Source organism: Canis aureus, chromosome 25, assembly GCF_053574225.1.
Source record: "Canis aureus isolate CA01 chromosome 25, VMU_Caureus_v.1.0, whole genome shotgun sequence".
Classification (NCBI taxonomy): Eukaryota; Metazoa; Chordata; class Mammalia; order Carnivora; family Canidae; genus Canis; species Canis aureus.
This window is the reverse complement of record NC_135635.1, coordinates 27,122,447-27,137,371: the sequence shown is the minus strand read 5'-3', so window position 1 is coordinate 27,137,371 and position 14,925 is coordinate 27,122,447. Positions and strand designations below refer to the sequence as shown.

Sequence of the window (14,925 nt, the reverse complement as noted above, 5' to 3'; positions counted from 1 at the left end):
CATAAAAAAGAGTCACCAAGATTATGGAAGAGAATAGAGAACCCAGATAAACCATGCATGTATGGTGAATTAATTTACAATAAGCCAGCTAAGAATTTACTGTGGGGAAAGGATACTCTTTTCATAAATGGTATTGGGAAATTGGACAGCCACATGCAAAAGAATGAAACTAGACTCCTATCTTACATCTTACACAAAAAATAAAGTCAGATGGATTAAAGACTTAAATTTAAGACCTGAAACCACAGGATCCCTGGGTGGCTCAGCGGTTTAGCGCCTGCCTTTGGTCCAAGGCGCAATTCTGTAGTCGTGAGATTGAGTCCCACATCAGGTTCCCGGTGTGGAGCCTGCTTCTCCGTCTGCCTGTGTCTCTGCCTCTCTATGTCTATCATAAATAAATAAATAAATCTTAAAAAAAAAAAAGACCTGAAACCACAAAATTCCTAGAAGAAAATATAGTGGGTGAGTTCCTTGACATTAGTCTTGGCAAGGAATTTTTGAATTGGACACCAAAAATCACAAATAACAAAAGCAAACATAAACAAATGGAACTACATGAACTAAAAAGCTTCTGGACAGCAATGGAAACCATGAACAAAATGAAAAGACACCCTATGGGGTGTCCTATGGGATGGGAGCAAATATCTACAAATCATATATATGATAAGGAATTAATATCCAAAATAAATAAAAAATGAATAAAACTCAATAACAAAAAAACAATCTGATTTTTAAATGGGCAGAGGATAATTTCTCAGCCTTTTGGCTAAGATCAAGTGTTAAAATGGGCAGAGGAACTAAATAGATAATTTTCCAAAGAAGACATACAAATGGCCAATAAGTAAATTAAAAATTTCTCAATTTCACCGATCAGAGAAATAAAAATCAAAGCCACAATGAGATATCACCTCACATCTGTTAGGATGTGTATTATCAAGTCATGAGAAAATGTTACTATGCATAATCTTTTTTTTTTAATTTTTATTTATTTATGATAGTCACACAGAGAGAGAGAGAGAGGCAGAGACATAGGCAGAAGGAGAAGCAGGCTCCATGCAGGCTCCATGCACCAGGAGCCCGACGTGGGACTCGATCCCGGGTCTCCAGGATCGCGCCCTGGGCCAAAGGCAGGCGCCAAACCGCTGTGCCACCCAGGGATCCCTATGCATAATCTTTCTATAAATTCAGATAACCCTCAAATACAAATCTAAAACTATTCAATGATAGAGACCTAACTAGACAAATGAAATGTATGAATTTACATGTGAATTAACATATTATGTGTTAGGATTCAGTTATGCTGGACTTAGGCCCATTGTGGAAACATATAAAGATGATTGAGACTATATAGTTAATTAATTTCACCCATTTATGAGAGTCCAAAATATATGGATAACATATCCCAATACAACCTAAAACTAATCAGTAGTTTCTTTGATGTCCACTTTAATATCCACTAGGATATTACAAAGACAAACACACACACACACACACACACACACACACACACACGTGCAGTCATAAACTCACTAACCCTATGATATGTTCCGAATCTCTTTAATAAGCCTAGAGCTGGTAGGGATAGGCTTATAACTGACAGATGGAGGAAAGATAAAGAAAGACCATGGATTGTTGTTATTAATTCCAATTAGCAAATGATCTGGTCATGGGTAACCTTTGAATAAGATATGTTATTAACTGTTCTAAATGTATGACATTCATTAGGAAACAACATACCCTTTATAAGTGGTGGTTATGCCAGCAACTGAAGTATTATCACAGATCATGAGAAAACACAAAAAATGGAGAAGATATTCAATTAAAGATAACCAGCATCCTATGTGGGCAGCTTGTTTGACAGTAATCTTGAACTTCTTCATAATTAAACCACCAGCTATATATCCAATGCATATTGGAGGTAAGTTATAAATACCTAGAGATATAAATGAAATGTTGTTTACAAGGTGATTTAGCAAAAGAACAAATATGATCTTAACTTTATTTAATATGTCTTACATAAGAAATCATTTAGGTCTAACGCACAGTGAAGAAAGGTGAATTTTATCTCTGCTGAGTTATATATTACTACAGAGAGATTTTTAAATGCCTCTCAATGTCAAGTATATTTTGAAGACTGTTATCACTATCCTTCATTTAATTAGTTGTAGTAGGTCGTATATTTCTTGTATGCAGAGATTTGTGATCTGTATCTTTTTCTAATTGTTCAGGTAGGAGTGACAAGTCAAAGTTGACCAGTAGTTTGTGATTAATATAATTTTGCAGTTGTTTATACCCACTCTAGTTATTAAGAATTCTGAAATGAGTATCAGGTATCTGAACTTTCAACAAGCACTCTAAGTGATGTGGTTGCAGACAGTCTGGGATATTCACTTTTCAAAGCCGTAAAAAGATCTCAGTAGAAACCCAAGGAGGAAGAGCACCTCTGTAGTAAATGTGTTCACAGGAAAATCAGAATGCTTGGGCTGCAAAGACACCTCAAACCACCAGGGGGCCCAAGGAACTTAGGAGAGACCTTGAATTCGTAAACTGGAGTTAAATGAGTAAACTCAGACTCCTACTAATGAGCTATCCTTGTTTCCCTTTTTACATTAATGGTTGCCTATCTGAAAATTATCTCTAATTTTTACATTCCTCAAGATTTCCACAAATATTTTGAGTAGAGAGAGAGAGCAGAAGAGAAAAAAAAGCCAGGATCTCCTGGCCTCTTTCCTTCCCTACCCTTTGTTGATTTCCCTGGAGAATGGAAGGCGGAAATGTACCAGAGACAGAAACATCTCCACATATTTCAATTTAAGAACTTCCTAGACCCATCATCACACTGTTCATCATTTCATGGTTTAAAAAAAAAAAAGTGGACTACTGATACAGAGAAGAATAAACATACCAATTAGAAAGATTGCCTCTGAAGCTGATTTTCCATATTGCTGTTCCAAATACTTAGGCATGAAGGTGAACATATTAACAAATGCATTGAACTGTACAATGCTTATTAGTATGAAAAGCATGTAAATTGGGTTGCATAAAAGACTTTTCATGAACGGTAAAAAATCTGAAATGAAAAAGTGTGTGTTAAACTAGCTTGGCTTTGCATTTTAAGATCAACTTTTTCTAAAACATCAACCTCCCCTGCAAATTATATTTTTTCTGTTTATCCTACACACACTGGTTTTTGCTTTGCTTTGCTGTGTTACCTCTTGAAAGCTAGTTATACCGTTTTTGTACCTTCTGCAAGCCAGGAATACAGCTGACTGGGTAGGGAGCAGAGCACAATAGTCTTACCATCACTAAGTTGTTATTGTGTTTTAAGGAAAAATGATAACATGACCAAAATATTGTCTGTATTCACACCAGTTCCTTTTGTTCCTTCTCTTTTTCCTTCCATTAATATCCTCTCTTCTCTAGAGATCAAATAGAATGAAAGATGCTTGTTCTGTTTTTTAAAGTTTAGAAGGAGATCTACTTGATAAAGTTCACACTCAAATATTGTTATTATCATTCTTGACCATTTAAAATGAAGATATAGGGATCCCTGGGTGGTGCAGCGGTTTGGCGCCTGCCTTTGGCCCAGGGCGCGATCCTGGAGACCCGGGATCGAGTCCCACGTCGGGCTCCTGGTGCATGGAGCCTGCATGGAGCCTGCTTCTCCCTCTGCCTGTGTCTCTGCCTTTCTCTCTCTCTCTCTCTCTCTGTGACTATCATAAATAAATTAAAAAAAAATCTTAAAAAAATAAATAAAATGAATGAAGATATATGTGGGAATTCATGGTATATAACTTTCTCAAGTACTGGGTATTTTTTACTTCTTCAGAACAATAGTTTAGGTCCTGTCAATGGTTCACACTAGATACACAATGAAACCCCAGGTTCTACTCTCTGAGATCTTGATTTTTTTGGTACATACTAAAGGCTACGTAAATTATATAATGCAAACTTTCCTCTGTTGATGTGGACTGACACAGCTCAGAGCCAAATTTGTGTCCCATCTCTTGCAAATGTTCCAGGTCACCCTGCTGCCGTTTTGGGGTCAAAGTCTCATTTATAATTACTTTTCATTTTTCCTATCTTCACATTTTTTGTCTTGATTTCCTTACTTATTTGTACTTTTTGCTCAATAAACTGCCTAAAATCCAAAGAATCATAAATAAACAAATTGAGAGAGAAAGAAGCATAGCTTAATGCAAAGAAACCTATTTTAGCTATAGAATTCATATTTACAAATAAAGTACATGGCAGGAAGAAAGTTGTTTAGACCACTTTGGATCTTTTCAGGTTGTCCATGTTTGTTGACATCTCTGTTCTAGTAGATGAGTCTCAGTAATTCAAATCTCTTTTTTGTATGTCTCATACTAAGCTCTGCTCTTTCCTAGTCTTGAAAATTGATCTTGCAGATCACAAACAATATTATATGTTAAAATCTTCTATAAGTCCATATCAACCTTTCAAAAAGAATTGTTACTATAATCACAACTACTGAGAATTTTAAAGGTTCTGAATTAGCTTCTAATGATCTGAGAATTATTATATTTAATAGTAGTTTAAGTGAATGTGTACACATCCACTTCAACCACTATAAAAATTCTGTGCAAACTGGTATTATAATTTATGAACAATGGTAGAAGTATCAATATCAACAATAATAACAGCAATACCAATAGCAGTACTAATAGTTAATATGTGCCGGAACTCCTTTTATCCTCACATAACAACTCTGTAATAATTACTACTATTATTTCCTCATTTTACAGATAAGGAGACTGAAACCCTCTTCACCTAGTAAATGAATACTCTTTAAGAATTCCAAAGACCAGGCCATACCCATATTAATTAAATCAGACCTCCTGCGAATACTCCAGAGTTTCTGGGCATTGGTAATTTTTTAAATTTCCCAGGTAACTCCAATATATGGCCAAGTTTGAGAATCAGTGTTCTTGAAAATTAAATAGACTATCTTAGCTTAGTACATAAACACTTTCTGTAAATTATTCTTTTAGCTTTTACTGAAGGTGTATCCAAAAGAAAAAAAAAAACAGCCTTGTTCTAGAAAATATTCATTTGCACTTGCTGGGAAACTACTGTGTGATTCAATATTGCCTGCATTATACATCATATGATGAATTTTTCTTTTTTCCTTTTTTAACAATGTGTTACTTGGAGAACATTTTCTCTTTAAGAATTATTATTCTTAAAAAAGAATTATTATTCTTTAAAAAAGAATTATTATTCTTCTCTCTATCAAATATAGAGATTTATGTGACCTATCATGTTTTCTTTTTCTGCCTTAACTTCCAGGAAGCTCACAGTTAAGCTAACATTTTTTTGTTTGTTTCAGAACTATACATTTATTTGAAATAGTGTATATTTTTCCTCCTTTTGTTCTCGGTTTGGGTTTTTTAAAATTAGATTTATGTTCTCTATAAAACAGATTTTTTTTAAGGCAAAGGGGAATTTATTTATTTAGTGTCTGAATTGACATAAAACTTTATATACACATTGATCACAGATAATTTGGCTTCCAAATTATATCACTTATTTTCTTTTTTTTTGATAGGCATTGCATTAAATATTTATTTATTTATTTATTTATCTATTTATTTATTTATTTTCTTTATGTTTGGGTTTATTTTTTTAAATTTTTTATTGGATTTCAATTTGCCAACATATAGCCTAACGCCCAGTGCTCATCCCGTCAAGTGGCCCCCTCGGTGCCCATCACCCAGTCACCTCAATCCCCCGCCCACCTCCCCTTCCGCTACCCCTTGTTTCCCAGATTTGGGTGTCTCTCATGTTTTGTCACCCTCACTGATATTTTCACTCATTTTCTCTCCTTTCCCTTTATTCCCTTTCACTAATTTTTATATTCCCCAAATGAATGAGACCATATAATGTTTGTCTTTTTCTGATTGACTTATTTCACTCAGCATAATACCCTCCAGTTCCATCCACATCTAAGCAAATGGTGGGTATTTCTCGTTTCTAATGGCTGAGGAATATTCCATTGTATACATAAACCACATCTTCTTTATCCATTCATCTTTCGATAGACACAGAGGCTCCTTCCACAGTTTGGCTATTGTATCACTTATTTCAATGGTAGCACAGGAAGACTCAGGCTAGGCACTACGGACTACTGACATTATTGACTACTGACTGTCTTAATGCACCCTAGCACGATATAGTGTTAACTAAAATATAGACATATCTGTAAAAAACAAAAGGCAAATTATATAGCATTTAGAATTTTTATATTTGCCTTTAGTGATTCCATCCTTTTCCTTCTTGACCGCTTCTCTTTGTTTCTCTTCTTTGTCATTTTTAATGATGTCTGCATTATTCTTTAGTCCTTCCTTTGGAAGCGTTTTGGGCAAAAAGAAAAAAGGAATGGCAGTGAGCACATTCACTCCTGCACAAATCAAAAAGCCAAACCACCATGCACCAACCCAACGAGTATCAGTGGGAGTTATGGTCAGATCATCTGTAAAGAAATATACACATTTTTATTAGCTTGCCACTATTTCCTGCATTAACTATAGAAAATTATTAATATTACAGTTCTCAGGTTTTATCCAAGTACAAAATTTATATACAATTTAGACATTCATAAAATTTGCCTGACAATATGTGATATTACAATATCGCCTACCAATAAATTATTTTGGTTATCTGTCCTATCTTGTAAGGAATTTATAAATAGATATTTATTGGGCAGCCAGGGTGGCTCAGAGGTTTAGTGCCTCTTTCAGCCCAGGGTGTGATCCTGGAGACCCGGAATCGAGTCCCACGTCAGGCTCCCTGCATGGAGCCTGCTTCTCCCTCTGCCTGTGTCTCTCATGAATAAATAAATAAAATCTTAAGAAAAAAAGGAAAAAGAAAGAGCACTGGATTTTGAGTCAAAAGATCAGAATTTTAACTTGTTTTCCTGCTCACTGGTGTGAAATATTTGAAAAATTATCTAAACTTCTTTACTTCAGTTTGTACACCTGAAAACTGGAATTAGCCTATCCACTGAAGGGCAAAAAGGCAAGAACTAATTGTGGTAACATAAATGAAAGTACTTTGTGTATTCTAGACACTGTAAATAAATTTTATTGAATTACCTGTGTTCACAGATCCAGTATCAACATAAACATTTGCACAGAATGACGCTAACAGAAGTCCAATCAAAGGACCAATGATAGCTCCTGTTTCTACAAACCCTAAAAATAAATGAAGATATAAAGTTATAGTATAGTTATATACCCACATAAAGTGTCCTAATTCCAGAAGAGTCTGAAGACTGCATTGTTTTTGCCTCAGATCTGTTTGCCTTAAATTTTCAATTTGTAAGAAAATTAAGCTGACATACATATAAGTAGCAAGTTTGTTTCTGTTAACGTGGAAAAAGAACCTCAAAATATAAAACCAGTTTCTCTGGGCCTTCAAATTCTCTTGTATGATGAATCAGAGGTAAAATCTGCTGTAGCAGCATAGGCAGGGATCATGCTGTTGACAAAACTACAACACAGAGCAAGATTCTTCTGCTGTTTTCCATAGGCACATTTTTGGAGGAGTTCTAAAGCAACACTATGTTATGATAAATTTCCCATAGCACATTCTTCAGAAATCCTTCACTCCCACATCTCTGACTCAAAACCTCCTCTGGCTTAGTCCTCACTGTTACTGATACTTGTCTTCCTTCATTATGATCTCCTTTCTTATCCTCCACATTCTTGTCTTCCATACTCATCAATCCCCTCTGCCCTCACAACTTCTTACTCATCTGGAATTTCATTATCAGTGAGCTCGTGGCTTATCTACAACTGTGAATTGGAAGTGAGCCGTCCCCGCTGCTGAAAACCCAGACATGAGCTCCTTCAGCTAGTTCCTCCTTACTTCAAAATATGTATTCTACAGTTTCATAGGCTAGCCACCACCCATACACACACCTGACTTCTTGACCTCAACCCTTTCTATCTTCTCTGAGATCTTACTAATTTGCCTTTTCTTGTGCTTGTTCAGTCTCCCCTAATCACTGATCACAATATCTCTCATCTACCCCTGCTTTCTTTCCTTTCCCTCCACTCTGCATTTACACCCTCACTACTTCCTGAATCTACTCAAATCTATCCAATTCTTCTCAAACCATTTGCAAGTAACACCAGTATTCTTTTTGCCACTTAATTGGTGTCCTTTTCCAGCCTCCATTCTCCTAATTCTATGTTTTTTGAAATTGCGGGCTAGCTCTTCTTTTGACATTTTCTTCTAATACTTTCACAAAATTATGCATTTATTGTGACTACTCCTTTGACTTTTCTTCTTCCAATTCTACTCAATAACTAAAAGTATTCCCTAGTATTTTAACCTAAGATCTCTCACTATATACGTAGCTTCCCCTCGCAAACTCCTTTCACCCTTTTAATTTCATTTTTTTCTCTATATGTGATTCTCAAAATTCACTTCTAGGTCTTATGTTCTCTCCCAAACTTCAAAGCCATACATGGAACTATTTTCTTTCATTGTATAGGTTATTGATTTATAGTTATTTAATTATATACACATTTACATTTATTTATTTCATTTTTTAAGTCTAATTCTTTTCAAATTTAATTACAAACAAGTATTTATCAAATTTGGTTCATTTATAATTATGTAGCTATTTATTTATTTATTTATTTTTAAATTTTTTATTTATTTTTTTTAATTTATTTTTTATTGGTGTTCAATTTACTAACATACAGAATAACCCCCAGTGCCCGTCACCCATTCACTCCCACCCCCCGCCCTCCTCCCCTTCTACCACCCCTAGTTCGTTTCCCAGAGTTAGCAGTCTTTACGTTCTGTCTCCCTTTCTGATATTTCCCACACATTTCTTCTCCCTTCCCTTATATTCCCTTTCACTACTATTTATATTCCCCAAATGAATGAGAACATATAATGTTTGTCCTTCTCCGACTGACTTACTTCACTCAGCATAATACCCTCCAGTTCCATCCACATTGAAGCAAATGGTGGGTATTTGTCATTTCTAATAGCTGAGTAATATTCCATTGTATACATAAACCACATCTTCTTTATCCATTCATCTTTCGTTGGACACCGAGGCTCCTTCCACAGTTTGGCTATCGTGGCCATTGCTGCTAGAAACATCGGGGTGCAGGTGTCCCGGCGTTTCATTGCATTTGTATCTTTGGGGTAAATCCCCAACAGTGCAATTGCTGGGTCGTAGGGCAGGTATATTTTTAACTGTTTGAGGAACCTCCACGAGCAGCTCGGAGGGGCTCGGGCATTATGTAGCTATTTATATACTAAACCTTACATGGGCTGTCTTATTTCTCTTGGTATGTAAAGAGATTAACATTGTTATTTCCATATTTTATATACCCTAGTATATATTGAATAAAGAAATACAGATTATAACAAGATGTTCACTGACTTATTTCAGGCAAACATTTGTATTCTTTCAAGATAAATACGCGAAAGGATTTGAAAGGACCAAAAAGGAAAACACCAAAAAGGCTTATTGCAAAGTCTGAGTCATCAAAAGTGCCAAAGGTTACATGGGGTAAGAATCTCTATACATTTTGACCTATCATGATTATGTGTAACTGTATTCAGATCTTCTTTCACTCTCTTTGACATTTCTGGTTCTTAAAAGATATATCTACATTAATAGCAAAATGTCCTGAACTAAAAGTTATATGCTTATAAATAACAAAAGATGGAACAACTAATAAATAAGTTATTCATAATAAATTAAGAATGCTTAGGAGATTGGAAGATAACATAAGAAGGTGAATCTGAAGTTAGTTATTGTGGGATGTGACAGTGATGGATTTTAGAAAAGGAAATTTCAAGAAACATAAAGTACAAACCAGATACTAGTGAAGAATCTGGAAAAGCTTGACTATCATGGAGAGATTATGAAGAAACTATATAGATTGAGTAATAAGTGGAGAGACCAGATTTAGTAAAGAAAGAGCTAGTATGTTTTATTGGTATGGTAGAGAGGACATGATTAATACAATGTTTGAGAAAAATTATACTGCAAGAATGTTTATAAGAAATTGAAAGAAAATGCTAGTAATATTATGACCAATGAAGATGTTATAATAATCTACAGATGAAGTAATAAAGATATGAACAAAAATAGAAGTAATGAGAATGATGAGAAAGATTTTGAATATAAGGGACAGTTTAAAGAAAACATTGGTAAATCATTTAATAGACTTGACATAGAGTGGTGCCAAAGAAGTGGATGACTCAAAGAGAACTGGGGGTGCTATATTAGTGGTATCTTTAATAGCAAAATGCAGAGTTAGCAAAGTGGCTTATTTGGATTTAGCTCAATTCAGTAAACTTTTATTGATGGCCATCTGTGCCAAGGTACTCTGCTCATCATTCTAGAAAACATTGAGTCCAAATAATTGATATCCATCCTTAGGGAACTTTCTTTCCTGAAAAGAGGCTAAAGCATATTTTCAAACTCACCAATATATAAAGGAGAGTTTTCAGATTTGGCAAAATCTTCTATATAGGAAATCCCCAAAGGCATGATGGGAGTTTCACCAATTCCACGTATAATATTTCCTACTAGTACATATATCCACATTAATGACTTAACTTCTTTCACACACTCTGTATTAAAAGAAAAAAAGATATTGTATTAGTGGTTTGGTAGTAAAGTATCAGTAATACTTAATTCTAGATTTTTTGTACACATTTCACAGTTCTTATGTGGCTTGGTGTGTGTCAATGATTTATACTACTATGTTAGCAATAAATCATTGAGACATCCCATTTGTATTTTCTGACAGAGTACTTAGATATGGCCAAATATAAGTGGTATGCTGGAGCTACTTATATACTGGGTTGGGATAGTTGCGCAGTATACACATCTCTTTTCAATTTAGTGCTTAATGGCAACACATTGGTAGTTTGACGGCAGTATTTACACTACAGAAATTGACAAACACTAAAACCATAACTTTTTCCCTCCAGAGAGATAGTTTACCAGCAACTACTGGACCCAGCTATCTGCTATGAGAGATATCCCACTTTTATACTTATTTAGGGAGGAGAAAAAACAAACAAACATAAATATCTCTTCTTAGAATTGATAATGTAATATTAAAATAAGAATCTCACTGAAGATGTTTGAATTCTCTATAGCTCTAATCACTTTATAGAAAATAAAAATATTTAACTAGGTAGTAACCATATTTTCTCCATAGAACCTACTGTATACTATAACCACCAAATAATTTTTAACAGAGAAATCCACCCCAATCCTTGGAGCAGCACTGCTAAGTAGAATAAAAAAGACTAGGCCAAAGGAAATTGACAGGGTGAAAAATAAGCTGATGTCTGAAAGCAGCCAATTCTGTTCTAAGCCTAAATAGCTATCAATCCAGGAAGACACTCTGGAGTTATGCTTTCAGGAAAGTGAGTGACAACTTATTTTCATCTCCATAGTCTTGCCAGGTACCCACAAATATGAGGTTCCTGAGCACAACTGGGCCTAGAATATCTTATGAGGTCTACCTCTCAGTCATTACCATCTAGAAAATCATAATGTCCGTTTCTGGGTATTCATTTTTTTTTCTATGGTGCTACCTATGGTGAGCACAGCGATTTGTGTCAAGAGATCATAGGCAATTTCTAGGCCTATTCCAGAACAAACTTTAAAATGTCAAGAGATCAAAGAATTAATATACTATCCAGGAGATTCACTAGACTGGGAAAGTTTTGATTTATCTACTACAATGCAGATTAAACAGAAAAATAGAAAATAAAACCTAGGTCAGTCTTTGGAAAAAGTCAGCTCAAGAAGAAAATATAGGTCACCATTGATGTCACTGGGTTTTTTTTTGGTTGTTTGTTTCCCCAGGAAGTTGCTTTGGCTTAAAGTTTCTGAGACAGCTATTCTTACACTCCTTGAAACTGATGATTTCCTCTGATTCAATGCCAGCAGTGAAATTCCTAGCCTTGGGGACTGGTGTAACTCCCACTGATACGAATTCAGCATAAAAATGTCCCCCTCAGAGGAAGAGAAGTTCTGGCCTTAGGTAAATCAATGGGTCACTTCCAGACTAAACATCACTAGAAGATTATATAGGTCCCTTAAGCATATGAAGGACCAAAAGCTGTCATGTTGGTGCCGGGACTGCAGGAAGCCAAAAGAAGCACTACTATTGTGTCAGACTATAAATTAGTGTCTCTGGTAAAGAGGAAGAAGTAAGGCAGAAAGACCAGTTCCTAATTCAGCAGAAAGAGAATAGAGTAAACCAGAGTTACAGCATACTTTCCTGCTTTCTCTGCTATAGAAGATCAGTGTTATAACACAAATATTTTGCTTTCTATTTATATCTTATTTACAAATCATCAGCATAAATCTATCTTTCTAAGATGTTTTCCTGTGGAGGTAACTCTAAGTGGTCCTTGGATGGATGTCTTTGACTTATTTTTAAACAACCATTTCAAAGAATAGATAAGGCAATCTTATTAAGTATATTCAAATATAAGAGGAATAACACTTAAATTATAAGCCATTTCTATTTCCCTCCATGATCTCCTCCAAAATCTCTGGAAAAAAATTTTTTTGTGTTCATTTACCTTATACACTTAACCAAACTTAATAACATTCAAAGCCCCAAGCAAAAAGTGTTCATTTACAAAGTCACTGAACAGAAAGCAATACAGTGAAGTAGACAACCTGATGGATCTTCTGTTGGTCTGAATGTCTGGGTTCCATTTTCCATACACAAGAAACTGTTTGAGGACAAATTGCCTGAAACTAAAACTGTAGATTCATATTCATATCTGTATGAACACAGGGAAAACATGGTGATGTTAAGGAGCCAATGAAGACAACATGAGCATTGTGCAGATTATTAACTCCTACTTCACTTAAGATCTAACTTCCAAATCCAGGAAAGGACATTTCTTTTCATCTTTACATCTAATCATCATAAATTAGTATCATCAAAAAGAACTTGCCACTCACTGTCAGTGTACAATTCCTTAATAGCTAGTTTTCAATTATCTGTATGTGGATGATCTACCTTTTAAATCATCTGACATCAAACTTCAGTGGTTTTTAGGTGATCATTTCCTGGAAATAATTACTGTGGAATAAGGAACAAAACTCAAGAAAAATAATAGATGCAACAAAACATAATTAAAGGCTTTGGGGGGAAAAAAACAACACAACAAGTCTCCCACTTTCCAAGAATCCAAACAATAATTCCTTCACACGTTCATTAACTCCCTCAGAGAAACAAAACATGTACCCATCATAATGAAAGACCTTAGGAAAAGATCAAACATTATGACAGCACAATGTAAAGACTTTTTCTTTTCTCATGAAGACAAAAGTGTTAATAAACTGTGACCATTTATCATAGGCAAATTACCACAAGCTCCACATGCCCTTTCTCAGAAAGAAAATTATATGCTGCAACAATGGATGAAAATATGTCCAACTGTCTTTGAGAAATTACATTGGGTTGGTTTCCATATTTTTATTACGCAAGAGAAAGCGAAAAGAAAACTTGCCCTTTTGAGGTTCAAATGAGCTAAAGAGTGTTATGCTTGGATATCACCAGTCCTAATTACTATGTTATAGGACATAATAAAAATGATTAAAATACATTCACCCTTGAATAACTTCTCAGTCATATCCATAGAATTTGACTGTGAACCGTGGATAAAGGCTTCTGTCTCCACACCCATGATCCCATGAGATATGAAAGCTTCAGAAAAAAAAAAAGAATAATACCTTTGGCAGAGTGTAGAAAGAAATGACAATAATAGCTGAATGTTACTTGACATTGTCTTGAATAGGATAGAATAGGATAAGATAGGATAGGGAAAGAAAGGAGAAGAAGAACAGTAGAAGTTCCTTGCCTTGAAACCTCTTATCCCTTCAGAAATATCTGAGAATTAAAATATCTTTTTCATTTAAATCACCTACTAAAAACCCAATAACTCAGTCCACTTCCATTAATTCCCCCAAACATCAGCAAGATGGTAGCAAATGGATTTTAAAATAAGAAAGGAAAAGGCATAATGCCATGTGAGTAAAGAAAAGGGAAGATTTGCCAAGAAGAGAGAGTTTAATAGGATTTTGAAAGTGAAAATCAGAGTGATCACTGAATTCATAGATATAAAAAACACAATCCTGATTAAGTGTCTGTAGGGGAGCAACTAAACACATGCCATACATAGCTGAAAGACTTCAGGCAAGAAACAAGATACTTCTAAACTGAGAATATGCATGGTCCCAGAAGAGGACTTATTTAAAGCATATGTAAGGAGCAGTTAAGTCCTTATAGATATCCTCTGCCATTGCAATTGAATATGGCCTTTGGCTCAGGGAACTAAATAGACACCGAGGCATATTAAAAATTGCAGATATTATTAGGTTAAAAGAAATATACATGCTGAAAAGTGCAATTCCCACTCCCACATGCTGGTAGCCAAGTTTCCACCTCCCAGGAAACAGATTAGAGAATCCTTGCCTTATGTAACTCAGTTTATGGGCAGTTCTGAATCACCTGAAAATAGCCAGTTCCTGTACAATCACTCTACAAAGAAGTCCTCCATTTAATTAAGCCTTATACACATACAAAAAAATTCAAGTTAGCTTATTGTTGTTATTCCTCTCTCTTAAATATGAATAGATAACAAAAACCCACCAGATATATGGAGAAAGCCTGTAACAGTAAAGACAAAGACAAAAAACAAATGAAAACTGTGTACTCAGAGGAAAAAGAGACAATGAAGATAGATGAAGAAAATTTAGATAGAAAAAAGACATTGAATTTTTGAAAGATGAACAAAATGTTTCTTAAAAAGATATTCAAAGAACAAAAGAGTTTTTGAAAATTAAAAATGTGATAGCAAAAGTAGGAAGTTCACTCTGAATGA

The 14,925-nt window shown here is 34.9% G+C and overlaps 1 protein-coding gene across 8 annotated transcripts in view; it reads right to left on the bottom strand.

The window, feature by feature from the left end:
* Positions 1-14,925, bottom strand: part of SLCO1A2 (solute carrier organic anion transporter family member 1A2) — a 124,840-nt gene that overhangs the window by 29,088 nt on the left and 80,827 nt on the right. For all 8 annotated transcript variants that reach the window (XM_077870837.1, XM_077870832.1, XM_077870838.1 and 5 more), the window contains 6 exons: positions 12,710-12,816; positions 10,486-10,632; positions 7,116-7,214; positions 6,272-6,493; positions 2,906-3,070; positions 1,738-1,933 (listed from right to left, as the gene is read on the bottom strand). In XM_077870837.1, the coding sequence (XP_077726963.1) occupies positions 1,738-1,933; positions 2,906-3,070; positions 6,272-6,493; positions 7,116-7,214; positions 10,486-10,632; positions 12,710-12,816 (936 nt within the window). The remainder of the gene's footprint in view (positions 1-1,737; positions 1,934-2,905; positions 3,071-6,271; positions 6,494-7,115; positions 7,215-10,485; positions 10,633-12,709; positions 12,817-14,925) is intronic.